We start from the raw sequence: 13,310 nt of genomic DNA, 5'->3' as shown, positions 1-13,310 counted from the left end.
AAGTTGCCACATTTGTCCTGACAATAGTCAGGCTTGAACGTACATTTACAGCTGTTGTCAGGAGAGTTCTTATCTTGCTTTGCGCATTAACACACTGAAACATATCTCCAAAATGTGTTAATTAAATTTGCTGGAATTATATAACTTACAGAAAAAAAGTTATAATTAGAAAAAATGCATTTAAATGTATTTATGTATCTAAAATAAATCTTTCCCCTGTGTACCGTATAATCATATTTAAACAATGAAACGGGATAGTACTGTTCCTTTGAAACTGGCAATGCCTTTGATTTATTTGTAAGTATTTGTTTCAGAGTTACTGCGATAGTTCAATCTCTTTTGCTTAATCTCTTTAAATTAATCCATCTACCCAACAAATACGAAAATGTTGTGATGTGAACATCAAAAATTTTTACACCTCCCATTAGTGTTAGTTTTGTTTTAATAAATCCCTTCCATCAGACAGATCTAGAAGTCTGTGTAATCTTTTGTAAGGGTAAAAAATAGTATTAGAATTGCAAAACAGATACTAAGAAGTACATAAGTACTTTATAACCTTGTTATGATGCATTTCCTGCAGGGTTGATCCGGTGCCCCATGATGCTCCCAAACCTCCAGGATATACACGATTTGTCTGTATTTCTGATACTCACTCAAGAACTGATCCTATCCAAATGCCATATGGAGATGTGTTAATACATGCTGGTGATTTTACTGAGCTGGGACTTCCTAGTGAAGTAAAAAAATTCAACGAGTGGCTAGGTAGGTATTGAATTCTGTGTGGATTTGAAAGTAAATTTGTTTACTGATTGTATCTGCCCCTTCTGCCCCCCGGTAAAAACCATCATGCACTCAGAAATGATGAATATTAATTTGACTTTTAAATTGGAATGGCAATGAGCGGGAATCAGATTTTTTTTTTTTCTATTTTTTTTTTTAAACAAATATTTTTGCATTTTTCCAACTGAGCAAGTAAGATTTGTGAGACTATTCATCTGTTCTGCCTTCACACTCTCAAGTGTACATTAAGCAACTTCTTGGTGTTAGCAACAATTTAAGTCAGTAGGCCTTTAATGATTTACATAAAACCTCTTACATACATTGTTATGGCTTTGCTTCCCCGCAAAAAAAGTTGTTGTGACTGAAAACATTTGTCTGTTTAACCCCGGAGGCTCATAGTTTTTTTATCTGAGGCTCAGCTGCACCACAGTGATGAATTCCAAACAAAGCAAAACGTGTGCCTGTGGTTGCTGTCTTGGATCTAGCAGACCAGATGTAGATGCCTTCTGTAGGCAACTGTTGGCATTGGTAACTGAAATTCTGTTCCACTGGGCAAGAGAGTGGTGATTTACATGTGCTTCTGCAATGGTTTGTATATGCTAAAAAAAAATGACAGTGAAAATTGGAAAGCGTACACTGTATCCAGACAAAAGCCCTGATCGGTATTGTTCATGCAGCAGTGTGGATACCTTAGTTTAGAATAAAAATGGATTCTGGATTCTGATACTTCATTGTCAAAAAAAAAAAAGGTGAGAGGAAACGGAGGAGTTGGAGACAAAACGGACACAGTTTAAGGGTAATGGTTCTCAGCTTTTAGGTTGTTTTTCTTTCCTGTAGTTGATATTTTTGCATTGTTCCTGTCTTTTTTGCTACATGTGACAGCATTCCACACTGGGAAGACACAAAGCAGACAGATGCATGTAGGCAGAAATGGAATATAAAAAAAAGCCAGGACTTCACGATTTAAACAAATATTTACTAGCAAATAATTATCAGCAAGGCTGATAAATATTTATTTGAGCTTGAGAACCCAATAATATGTCCCACATGGAACAATTGCATTGTTCTATGAGTATTAAGGTAGGGACAGCATGTGGAAGTCAAATACTCTGCTATAGTGCCCTCACCTCTGTCTCTGTACCCAAATGGAACCGGTTCATTGTAAAACAGAAAGCAAATTTTAATCCTACTTTGCAGGTCTCTACCATGTATTATAACAATGTACTGAAAATAGCATATAAAGATTATGCAAACCATATGGTTATCCCTTCTAAATAATACCCATTTTATTTATCTGCTATTGAGGGAAGAAAAGTGCTTTGGGATATTGCTAGCGAGCAAGCATGGGGGCTACGCGCATTGCTTGCCTGCACAGTTTTTGTCTCCTTAGTTCTCCATCTGCCTCCCTGCTGGCCACAGCTATAGAGTGTTCTGAAGAAGTCCTTAAGCTGAAATCCTCTCAGTATGGTAGGGAGATTTCACAAGGCATTTCTGTGATGGTCTTTTCATCATTTTTATTCCAAAAGAAGGCTTAATTTTGTGACTTTTCAGGCATCTGTCCAATTTCATGGTAGCGTGCGGTTTGGGGAAAGGTGATCTTTGTGATATGAGTTACATTTTTGCAAGAGCATCTTTGAGAGATGCAAATTTAGCAAGTTAAAGATTTGTTTTAGTTTCTTGGCAACTTGAAAAAATCTGAAATTTAACTTAAATTTTTAATTCATTCTGGAAAATCCAATAGAAAAATAATTTGGAGTCTCTACATAGGTTTCATTCCACTAGCATTTAAAGTTTTGTTCCAAATTCAAAATGTTAAAAACTTTTTTTTTTAAATCACAGTCAATGAGATTTCAAAATGGAAAGTTTATTTTTTTTTGAAAGTTTTTTTTTTTTAAATGAACAATTTATCATCTCTTGAATACATTAAGTGTTTGCAAAATATATAGTAAATGGTAGAATGCTTATAAGTGTTCTCTTTGAGAAGAAGAAATTTCAAAAGTTTTTGCTGGTTATCCACTAGTCTCCAACAGTTTTGGCTTTTCTAGATAGCTGCTTCCAGTACCTGACATGATTTTGCAACTCCCACAGCCTACTCAACCTTCTCCTTCTTCCTTAACTTTTTACTGGTTTCTTGAGAAAGTAATTGACAGACTCTGGCACAGACTTTTACCTCCACTGTCATTCTTACCTGCTGTCACCAAATTTCCCATTCTTTTATCCCATAGCACAGGGCTCATCTTCCCACTTATTTTGTTCTGTGTCAAATCTGTGTCTTCTGCCATTATTAGACTATAACTTTGTTTATGCCTTGGAATAAACACTAGAATATTTGTTTGTTACTCCTTCCCTTGATCTCAGCTTCCTCTTAGGCACTGGATACGTGTCCTACTTCTGCTTTTGCACCGTGTATTTATGTGTAGCATTGATTCCTACCTTTTGGCTTTCTGTTCTATCATACCCTCTCGGGTCTGTGCCACTGTGGTCTGTTGGCCTATTTTGTCTTTTCAAGAGGCCCTTCAGCAAGTTTAGTTTTTATCTTCTGTTCTGCATTAAATTTCTGTGCCTGTCTGATGCAAAGTATATTTTACATTAACATCATTAACTTCCATGGACCTTATGGTTATATCGAGCACATGTTCAAGTGTTGTGCTAATAGAGGCACGTTGGCTTGCTGAGTCATACCCTAAAATATGTTCTCTCTTTTTTAGGCTAACTGTATGTGGGTACACAGGAAGGCCTGTACCAGCTCAGATAATACATCTCTCTAGCCCAGTATTGTCTTTGACTGTGGCTATCAGCCAAGGTGCTCTGCTTTGTCTGCCCCTTAGTCATCTAGTTTTATACTTTTATCCCCTGACTCCTAAAGCCCTTCACTTAATTTCATTTCACTTTGTTCTTTTTGGTAATGAGTTGTTTACTTTCACTTTTCTTTTTCTCAAGCCCCCCTCCCCACTTCCCGGGGAGGGATTTGAGGTTTTACTTGGGCTAGGTTGATGCCTAGCTCTACGGAGGAGATGATATGATAACTCTATGTGCATATTTTCTCAGCTTTCTCTGGTAGGCAGTCCACAGACTTCTTGAATCAAAATACTTTGTATTTAATATACAGATTTTTCCACTCTGAGCTTTTTTATTGCCTTTTGGATCTATCAAATTTTGAGTGCCAACACAGTCTTGCATCACGGTTCCACAATGTGGTATGGATTGTGTGAAGAACTTTGCTTATTTTGAACCTGTCATCTACTAGTTTCATTCGGTATTTCCTAATACTGGCAGAGGAAAGTGAAAAATTTCATTCTACATTCTGCTTAAGAATTTATAGGCTCTGCCCATATCTGCCCTTAAGATATTTTTCAGGCTGAAGACTGTTTAGAAGTCCTTAAATGCCTTTGATCATCTATGTCACTCTTTGTACCTCTTTGTTCTATATCCTTTTAAAAATTGTGAGACGAGAGCTACACATGATCTGAGTACACCACAGTTTTATCCCCTGGCATAATGAAATCTCCTAGTTTGTTCTCTTTTCCTTTCTAGTGTTGTGGATTGTTCTGTTTTTATTTTTGACTGTGACTGAAAAATGAGATGGCATTTTCATAAAATTACGTATTATAACTCTACGAACTCTTTCCTGAATGGTAATATCTAGTTCAGAACCCATCAGTGTGTATCTTTTTTTTCCAGCACTTGAATTATTCTGCATAAATTTATATTCAGTTTCATCTGTCCTCTTATTGCCCAGTCATGCAGTATCGCAATGTACTTTTGCAAGTCAGATTTCTATTTTGCTACCCTTACTCAGGGTAGCTTAGAAAAAGAAGGGAAAAAGGGATGAAGAGTCAGTTTACAATGCCTGCCAGGGGTGCCAACCTGGTGATTTTCCTCCCTTCTTGTCACGAATTGACCTTTCTCCTGTTTTTGTATTTAATCTTTTCCTTTTTTTACCTAGTTTCTTCTCTGACTGTATTTTTCTTACAAATTTGAAAATACAATTCTGGGTAATTCAAAAAACTTAAGTACAGAATATGTATTATGGTAGGGCCAAACGGAAGGCCGTGAGGCCAGTGAAACTTTCTAAGGACATTATAAGGATGCATGGTATGACAGCTTTGAACATATGGTAATTTTCCAGCATGTCCAGGAGATTTTAAGACATCACTTTAAACAGCCGTAAATAATTTGTGGGAATTGTTTCTAAATATATGGACCTGTTGGAGCGGGTCCAGGGGAGGGCCACGGAAATGATCAGAGGGCTGGAGCACCTCTCCTGTGAAGACGGGCTGAGAGACTTGGGGTTGTTCAGCCTGGAGAAGAGAAGGCTCCAGGCAGACCTTATTGCAGGCTTTTAATATATAAAGGGGGCTTATAAGAAAGATGAAGAAAGACTTTTTACCAGGGCCTCTAATGACGGGACAAGGGACATCAGTTTTAAACTGAAAGAGGGTAGATTTCCATTGGATGTAAGGAAATAGTTTTTTACAATGAGGGTAGTGAGACACTGGAACAGCTTGCCCAGTGAAGTTGCGGATGTCCCATCATTGAAAATGTTCAAAGTCAGGTTGGGTAGAGCTTTGATCAGTCTGATCTAGTGAAAAATGTTGCTGCCCACGGCAGGGAGGTTGGACTAGATGATCTTTAAAGGTCCCTTCCAATACAAACCATTCTATGATTCTATGTAATCAAGGCTAGATAAGGTAGATTATATCATAAGATATATCAAGCTCACTATGCACTGTAGTTATTCTTGTCCTCGGCTTCTTCATTATTTTTGTTTTTGTTATTTATTCCCTACCTGCATATAAATCAAATGTTTTGTAGGACAAATACAAAGACACATGTCCTGCTTTAATGCATTCATCAAATAATGACTCCAAAACCATCTCTGTTTTTTATCTCCCATATTGTTGGCAGTGGAAATTGCCTGCTTGGCTCAGTTGCTCTTGTAATTTCCTTTGCTCAAGTCTGTAACATCATTTCCAAATTGTGTATGCTCCAGGACCCACTGTTACTTTGAGCTTGTGGGTTACTTTCCTGGAAATTTAACTAAATAGCTGATCTGTGATAGAAGTTGCAACACATACTTCCATACTCTCTCTGAGAATTATCTTCTGTGCATGGATTGGAAAGATTACTTAAACTAACACATTTTATAATACCCATTGTTTCAGTGTGTTTGCTTGAGATTTTCCAATGTCAAAGACAGTCTTCCTATTTGAAATTCAAGTTCAAGCTAAAGTTGAAATAAAAAAAATAGAAGATGGCTTTGCATTGTAGTGGAAAACAATAATTAGCTCTTCAGAACATTTTCCTGAAAATGTTAATCTTACCTGCATATCATACACACACACAAAATTGGATTAAATGATTTGCCATGCACTTCAGGAATTGACCTGTGCAGATTCATCTCAAAAGATAACATTTTTATTTCAGTCTAAAAATATTTTAGAGTGAAGATGCCTTTCCAGATATTGTAATTAGCACTACTAGAATCACCTGTTTCTAGTATTAGATTGTAGAACAAAATCAGCTAATTTTGGTGAATAAACATCATCCCTACTTTTAGTTGTTAATGAAAAATAAAAGATCTTCAGAAAAGCCTGAAACACTAGGCTTAGCTTTACTTTTGCTTTACTGTTCAATCTTGCAAAAATGAGGGTAGTTACTTTTCTTCCTCTCTTAACAGGTATTTTATTTTTTTACGTTCAATAATACTCACATTTAAACCAGATTAAAATTGTGCTGAAGAAGAAAGAAAATCAGCTTCAGAGCAGCAAAAGAAATTAGAATTTATAAATTGTAGTCATGCCATTTTGACCATCGGTAATTACACTATTTTTATGTTAATGTAGAAACCCCTTGAAAGAAGTATTTAAGCACTAATTATCTATTTACAAAAGAATGGCTTTGGAAATGCAGTGAAAAACATTGAGCTGTGTAGGGATTTAGAACAGATGTCATTTTTAAAAGACTGGGCATACTAAAAAAAGTGTTGGTTTTTATTGCATTTCTTAAATGCGTGATGGCTCAGATCTGTTTGTACATCTAAGGCTCAGACCGTACAGCACACAACAGTGCACTGCAACACACTCTTCCAGTATTTCTCCAGTTCTAGGGAATTAGTGTCTCCTGAAGGCTTCTGAACGATAAACTGGCTGCTGAGAGTCTCAAGGAATTTCTAAGCTACATCCCTGTATTGGGAAGATGGCCCAGAACAACTGTTTTCCAGGTATGCTTCCCATGCTAGTGGTGAGAAGCTGTGGAAGCTATAGGAGTGGTAGGTGCAAAAGGATTTTTCCTTCATTCCCTCCTTCCAAACACATGCATGCTTTTGGGGGATTTCTTGCACTTTGTACTAATACTGAGGTTGCTTTTTTCCACTGATGGAGTGGAAAGTAGCCAGACATCAAGATTCTGAGTCTCTGGGATGACTCACCTAAAAATATCCTGTGATTTTCATAAATATTGAGATCCCTGACCCCCCAAATAAGCAAAAATATCCTGTCTTGTTCCAGACTAGCTGACAAGCATAGCTTTAGGAAGGTGGTGCAGCCCAGAAGTGCAGCGAGCAACCAGGGAACTGAAAAATCTGGAATATGATTCTGTGAACTGTCATTGCCTCTGGTGGAGATATTTGAAAAAGCCTTAGGAAGACAGGCAACCAAATTCTAGTTAGTCCTCTTCAGATTTGACAGCCTCTTTATCGTTCCCCCTTGTAAAATTGTGAAAATGATACTTAATCCACCTACCACTTGAATGTGTTGGAGGATTAATTATTCTCAGTACAGCACTTTGAAGACCTATTGCAAAGCACTATACACAAACATTAAACGTTGTTATTAGTGGTGTGCACCTTGTACGGTGACATGACACACAGCTCTTTGTAGTTGTCCCTTCCAGAAGGTGACAGCTGGGAGGTACTGAAAGCATCTTTGTGGGATCTGAAGATCTGAATAGGAATCTGTGTCAGTGTGCAGAGAGATCCATGCAGGAAGTCTGAAGTATTTTCTGTTACTTTTTAACACAGTTCTCTATGGCCTTTGCTTTCATTGTCCCCAGATACAGGTTGTAAACCAAAACTAGAATATTCTAAAGGGCAGAAAAGCTGTTGTAGAAATTTATCTCCTCAGAAAGGTATATTATTTAAGACTGTAACTATTCCAGGAAGTAAAAAAGAAAAAATATTTATGAAAATGGACCCTGTGGCTTACGTAGTTAGGGATTCTCAAACCATTAATTGCCATAATCTAAGGGGATATATCAAAGGAAGGTTCAATCTAGGCAAACCGTGCAGTCGTACAATTTTCTAGGCGTCTGTTACTGACCATGAGTGGACAGAAGGTACAGGGCTACATAATCTTTTAGTTTGACTCACTACATCTACTCAAATGGCCTAGTTTGCAGCATGCATTGGGTTGGTTCTGCATAATTACAGGGTAATTAAATAAACCAGGGTAAAAGGAAGCCACTTTTCCTTTAGAAGTAATTTGGGCCAATTATTATACATGTGTGTGGGTGTGTATAAAACACAGTATATCAAAGAGCCTAAGTTGGACTATTATCAGATATTTTTTAGTGTGATTTGCCTTTATCTGTTTATTTTAAGAAATCATGTTTTGCAAATGTGAGCAGTATTGTATGTGTTTGCTGATTTAGTGTTTGATACAATTACTGGCTTTTACAATGCAAGAATGTCTAGAGCTAGCAGGTTACAGATGACTTAGGAGGGAGTGTTCATTTACAATGTTATTCCAGATTACACACCATACAAAAAGTATGTTAATGTGAATTTCCCAGACATCAGCCCCAGTGTTTAAACACAGAACTGTCAAAGAGATGCTAAAAAAGCAATCTGAGACAGTTATGCAGTCTTTTTACTATATCACTCACTGCTGTATTCTAAAAGGTTGAAATGAGAGGGAAAAAGCATTAAGTGGGCACTTACATGATTGCCACTGCTTTTAATGAATACTAAAAATTCTGCTCAGTACAATACCAGGAGAGAAGCAAAGCATGTCTGCTTGTACAAGTTTGCATTTATCTTGGTGAAGTTACATGTTGATAACAATTGTAAGCTGCAGAGGAGGTCACTGGTTGATAAAGATGCCTAACCTCTTAGTACAAGAGGAGCCTGGAGTATAAACATCATGCATTTGCTTTTGAATTATTTGCGGTGTTGATCTAATTTACAGAGGAGAAGACTTGCTGATAGAACGGGATGAACCTTTAAGCACACAGAATTCTACTTTGAGCAAACTCGGATCCAGAGAAATAGCAAACAAAGACACATTGTTCAATGCTTTGCATTACGCATTTGTAGTTCAAGTAATGGTTCCCCAGCATTTCAAGTTATTTTGTAAAAATTATGTTCACCATAAAAAGGACCTACCGTAGTTTAGAAGTTAAGAATTGCTGTAATAATTTTGTAATTGGTGCATAAACATGCAAAAAATTAGATGTTCAGTTGATTTTCTTAATTAGTAATCTACAGTAATGAAAGGAATAAACAAAGCTGTTACTAGCTAAACAATATATATACTCTTATACACATTATATTACCAGAACTACTATCAGATTCTTATACAAAGCAAACAAAGGCTAAGAAACTTGCCACAGGCTTGCCACAACTGGCAAAAACTACATGTATCTAGTTAAGAAGTTACTAAGATGATAATACCATCTGGCTATATATAAACTAAATATGATATCCCAGGCTTTTTGATAGTAAAATAATCTCAAAGAATAATAAATTACATTGATTTAGGAGATTTAGGGCAGAATTTTTTGTGTGATGAGTTGTTCTGGGAGCAGAACCACTGCTGCCTGACTTCTTGCATTTTGTCTTATAAACCTTCCATGGGTTCTTAGGTGTCTCATAGGAAAAGTGTCTCATTCCTTTGGAGCCTCTCCTTCAGACTGGGCATTAGTCTTTTTAGATGCTTTCAGGAAACTTAAGGAAACATTATTATCTTTGAGGCATTTACTCCTCTGCTGAATGTAGTAAATGACTGCTGAATCTGTTGGGCATTTTCGGAGGGATGTTGAGACACAAGCATACAGAAGTATAAAGCATTGTATTTCTACAAGTTTTGTCTCCATGAGAAAAAGATACCCTTTGCTAAAACTGCTAAATTAAGTGCAAGATAATGTGTCTCCAGGATTTTCTGCATACAGGGGGAGATTATAAAAAGGAAAGGAGAGGGGAAAATGAGGCAGGAAAGATCAACGATGTAGCAGAGAAGAAGGAAAAAGAAGGAAAAAATCTTTCATCTGATGTTAAGATAGAGGCTGAAAGAATGGATGGTGGCTTGGAGCCCCATTCCAAATTGGCAGAAGGCAAAAGTTGGATGTGGCCTGAAAGAGAAAGCCCTGAAGCCCATGACAGAATTGGAGCCAGTGTGTTTCTGACAGAATTTTGATGTGTAAACATTTCTGTTGATTTCAAATCCAAATAGGATGAAGGGGCTAGAGGTTGCTTATGGAGGAAAATAATTTTAATTTCTTGCAAGTTAGACATTACGGGAGGGAAAAAACCCACTTATTTTAGAAAAAAATGTGAAATTTTGCTTACAAATGAAATTTTTATTCACCCCAAAATATTTTAAACTGACATTTTGCTTCATTTTGTTTCCTTGGTAATGTCAGAATCACTACATGAATTTCCAAATATATCCCGTTCCATCCAAGTGGTATTTTAATAATTTTAATACAGAAAACTGTTTAGGTAAAATTTTTCCAAACGATTCTAATTGTAGTTTGTCTCCAGTTTATAGTGATATTTTAGCAGAAGCTTCTCAGGTGCCAAGAACAGGGGGGTCCCTGGTCTTTGGGCAAAACACTTGTCTTGTTTTGGCTAGTCAAAGTAAGAGATCAGAAAAAAATGTAGCTTTCCCCCAAATTCATAACTTTCCCCTTTTTTGTGTGTTTGAAAATACATCTTTGATTCCCATAGCATATGTTCTTGCGTGTGTTTCTTGGCACTCCTGAAGGGCAGATCTATTTCTCACATGCTTGCTGCCTTAATTTTACTGGGGAATGAATTTTGTCCTGGGTGTGTGTGCAGAATTCCTGTGACAGCCATAAATTTTCTTTAATATCTTTGTATACATAGAGATTCTGTATTAATACCAAGTTTGCTACCTGCCCACCAGCAAAGCCATATGCTAGCATCAAATGTTAATTGGCTATCAGTTGGGTATTTAGTCCTACTCATCTGCTAAATGGATAGTACAAGAAACTTATACCAAAGTTAATGGAACATGACCTCTAGTCCTGTTAAATTGCTTGCCTACCATAGATTTGTTCCATTAGAATCACAACACGAAATGAGTTTTTAATTTCTTTCAGTATTGCAGGCACTTAAAATTCTTGTTTGTTTCCCAGTGTAAACTTAGAGAAACCTAGGACCACACGGGATGAAGGGGACTTCTGGAGGTCATTGAATCCAACCTCCTCTTCAAAGCATGTCTGGTTAGAGGAGGCTGCTCGGAACCTTGCCAGTTGAATTCTGAGTATCTCCAAGAATGGAGATTTTACAGCTGCTTTGTGCACCTGTTCCACTTTTTGACCATCCTTATGGTAAAATTCTTTCCTTATACCATGTTCCCCCTTTTGTCTGTTGCCTCTTGTCATCTGTGAACACTTCTGAGAAGAACCTAGCTCTGCCCCCTCTCTTTATCCTGAGATCAGGTAGTTGCAGACAGTAGTAAGGTGTTCCCTTCATCTTCTCTGGGCTGAAGAGACTCAGATCTCAGTCTCCCCCTGTATGCCACATTCCCCAGCCATGTTGTCATCCCTCTGCTGTACTTGCTTCAGGTCATCGGTATTTTTCTTTTACTGAGGAACCCAGAACTGGACACCACACTCCAGATGTGGTCTCACAAGTGTTAGATAGAGGAGAGAAATCACTCCCCTTCTTCGGCTGGTTTCGCTGTTACTAATAACAGGCCAGAATGTGGTTGGCTGTCTTTGCTACAAAGACAAACTGCTAAGTCTTGTTGAACGAAGTTACTCCATCCTAGGTGCAGGAGTTTGCATTTGCTTTTGATTAAGTTTATGAGGTTCCTGTCAGCCCATTTTTCCAGCCCTTGGAGGTTCCTCCGAATAGCAGACATGCCCTCCCTAGTGCGTTGGCAGATCCCCACCGCTAATTTGCTGTTGTCTGCAAATTTGCTGAAGGTGCACTCCATCAGATCATCCAGGCTGTTAGTAAATACAGGAAGCAGTATTGGCCCCAACATCACTGGTTGGGGGGTACTTCTGACCGACTGCCGGGTGGGCTTTGTACCACTGATTCTAGCCCTTTGAGCCCAGTATTCCAAGTGATATTCGACCCACCTTATCATCCATTGTTACCTCACCAGTTTGGCTGTAAGAATGCTATGGGAGATGCTGTCAAAGGCTAAAATCAAGGCAAACAACATCCAGCACTCTCCCTTATTCATAGAGCCAGTCATCTCCTCATAGAAAGTAATTGCGTTAGTCAGGTATGATTTACCCATGTTAAATCAACGATGGCTGTTCCAAATTACTTTCCTGACATTCATGTGCTTGGAAAATTACTTTTGGGGGAGATGTCTTCCAGAATTTTCCCAGGCCTGATGTAAGGCTTGATGGCCTGTAGTTCCCCAGATTCCCCTTCTTGCCTTTCTTGAGGACGGGTGGGACATTTGCCTTTTTCCAGCCATTGGGAACTTCTCCTGTCCTTTTCAAAGGTGATAGACAGGTGATAGGCCTGTGTCCATCCATTGCAGCACTCCAGTCAGGTGAGCTATCCCACCATGTATCCATAATCTCAGAGATGTCACAGCTCTCCACTGTGCATGGAATTCTCCGTCCTCCTGGTTGTACCCCATGCTGTGCCTGAGAGGACCCCCAGTGAGGCTGCTTTTACATGGATAATGCAAGAGCCTTCATCATCCTGTTGTCCCCCAGCTGCTTCCTCACTGCCTCCATGCCTTCACTTCTCTTCACAGCATGACAACCCTTCCCCAACACACCTAATTTAAAACTCTTCCCACTGTATTAGTGAACCTGTTGGCAAGGACTTTTTGCCTCAGTATGTCAGGGGAATGCCATCCCTGCGTAGCAGTCTTTGTTCTTCAAAAAAGGTCCTGTGGTCATAGAAGCTGGAGCCCTGCTTGCAGCACCAGCCATGCAGTGTTGTGTTGACTGTGGGATGTATCCACTCCCACCTGAGCAGTGAGCCCCCTCACTGGGAGGATTGAGGAGTTACCACCAGGGCCACATCCCCTGTTATCCCCATCACTTTTATCTCAAGGCTGTCAGTCACCCTTGATACGCTCAAGGTCGCTCTAGTGGTGCCATTGGTGCTCAGACAGATGAGCAGTCAGGGAACTTAATGTTTAGCAGATGGCCGTTTTGGAAAAGAAGAAGAAAAAAAAGGAAAACTCTTTAGCAAGTGAAAATGTTAGTCAGTGCCTTTGGTAAGGCTTGTCTTCATGGAGTTTGTAAACAGAAGACAAAAGGAACCTACTGCAATGGGTAGTCACCTACTGCGAAAGTGTAGCCACTGC

The 13,310-nt window shown here is 38.5% G+C and overlaps 1 protein-coding gene across 7 annotated transcripts in view; it reads left to right on the top strand.

Annotated features, from left to right (window-relative positions):
• The window catches only part of MPPED1 (metallophosphoesterase domain containing 1), a 66,437-nt gene that overhangs the window by 19,594 nt on the left and 33,533 nt on the right, over positions 1 to 13,310 (top strand). For 6 of the 7 annotated variants that reach the window (XM_074591004.1, XM_074590995.1, XM_074591013.1 and 3 more), the window contains one exon: positions 581 to 766. The exons of the other annotated variant lie outside the window; for it this stretch is intronic. In XM_074591004.1, coding sequence (XP_074447105.1) covers positions 581 to 766 — 186 coding nt within the window. The remainder of the gene's footprint in view (positions 1 to 580; positions 767 to 13,310) is intronic. 7 annotated transcript variants of the gene reach the window in all.

Source organism: Larus michahellis, chromosome 1 (genome assembly GCF_964199755.1).
Source record: "Larus michahellis chromosome 1, bLarMic1.1, whole genome shotgun sequence".
NCBI classification, from domain to species: Eukaryota; Metazoa; Chordata; class Aves; order Charadriiformes; family Laridae; genus Larus; species Larus michahellis.
Note: the sequence above shows the minus strand (reverse complement) of the source record. Positions and strands in the feature narration are given on the sequence as shown.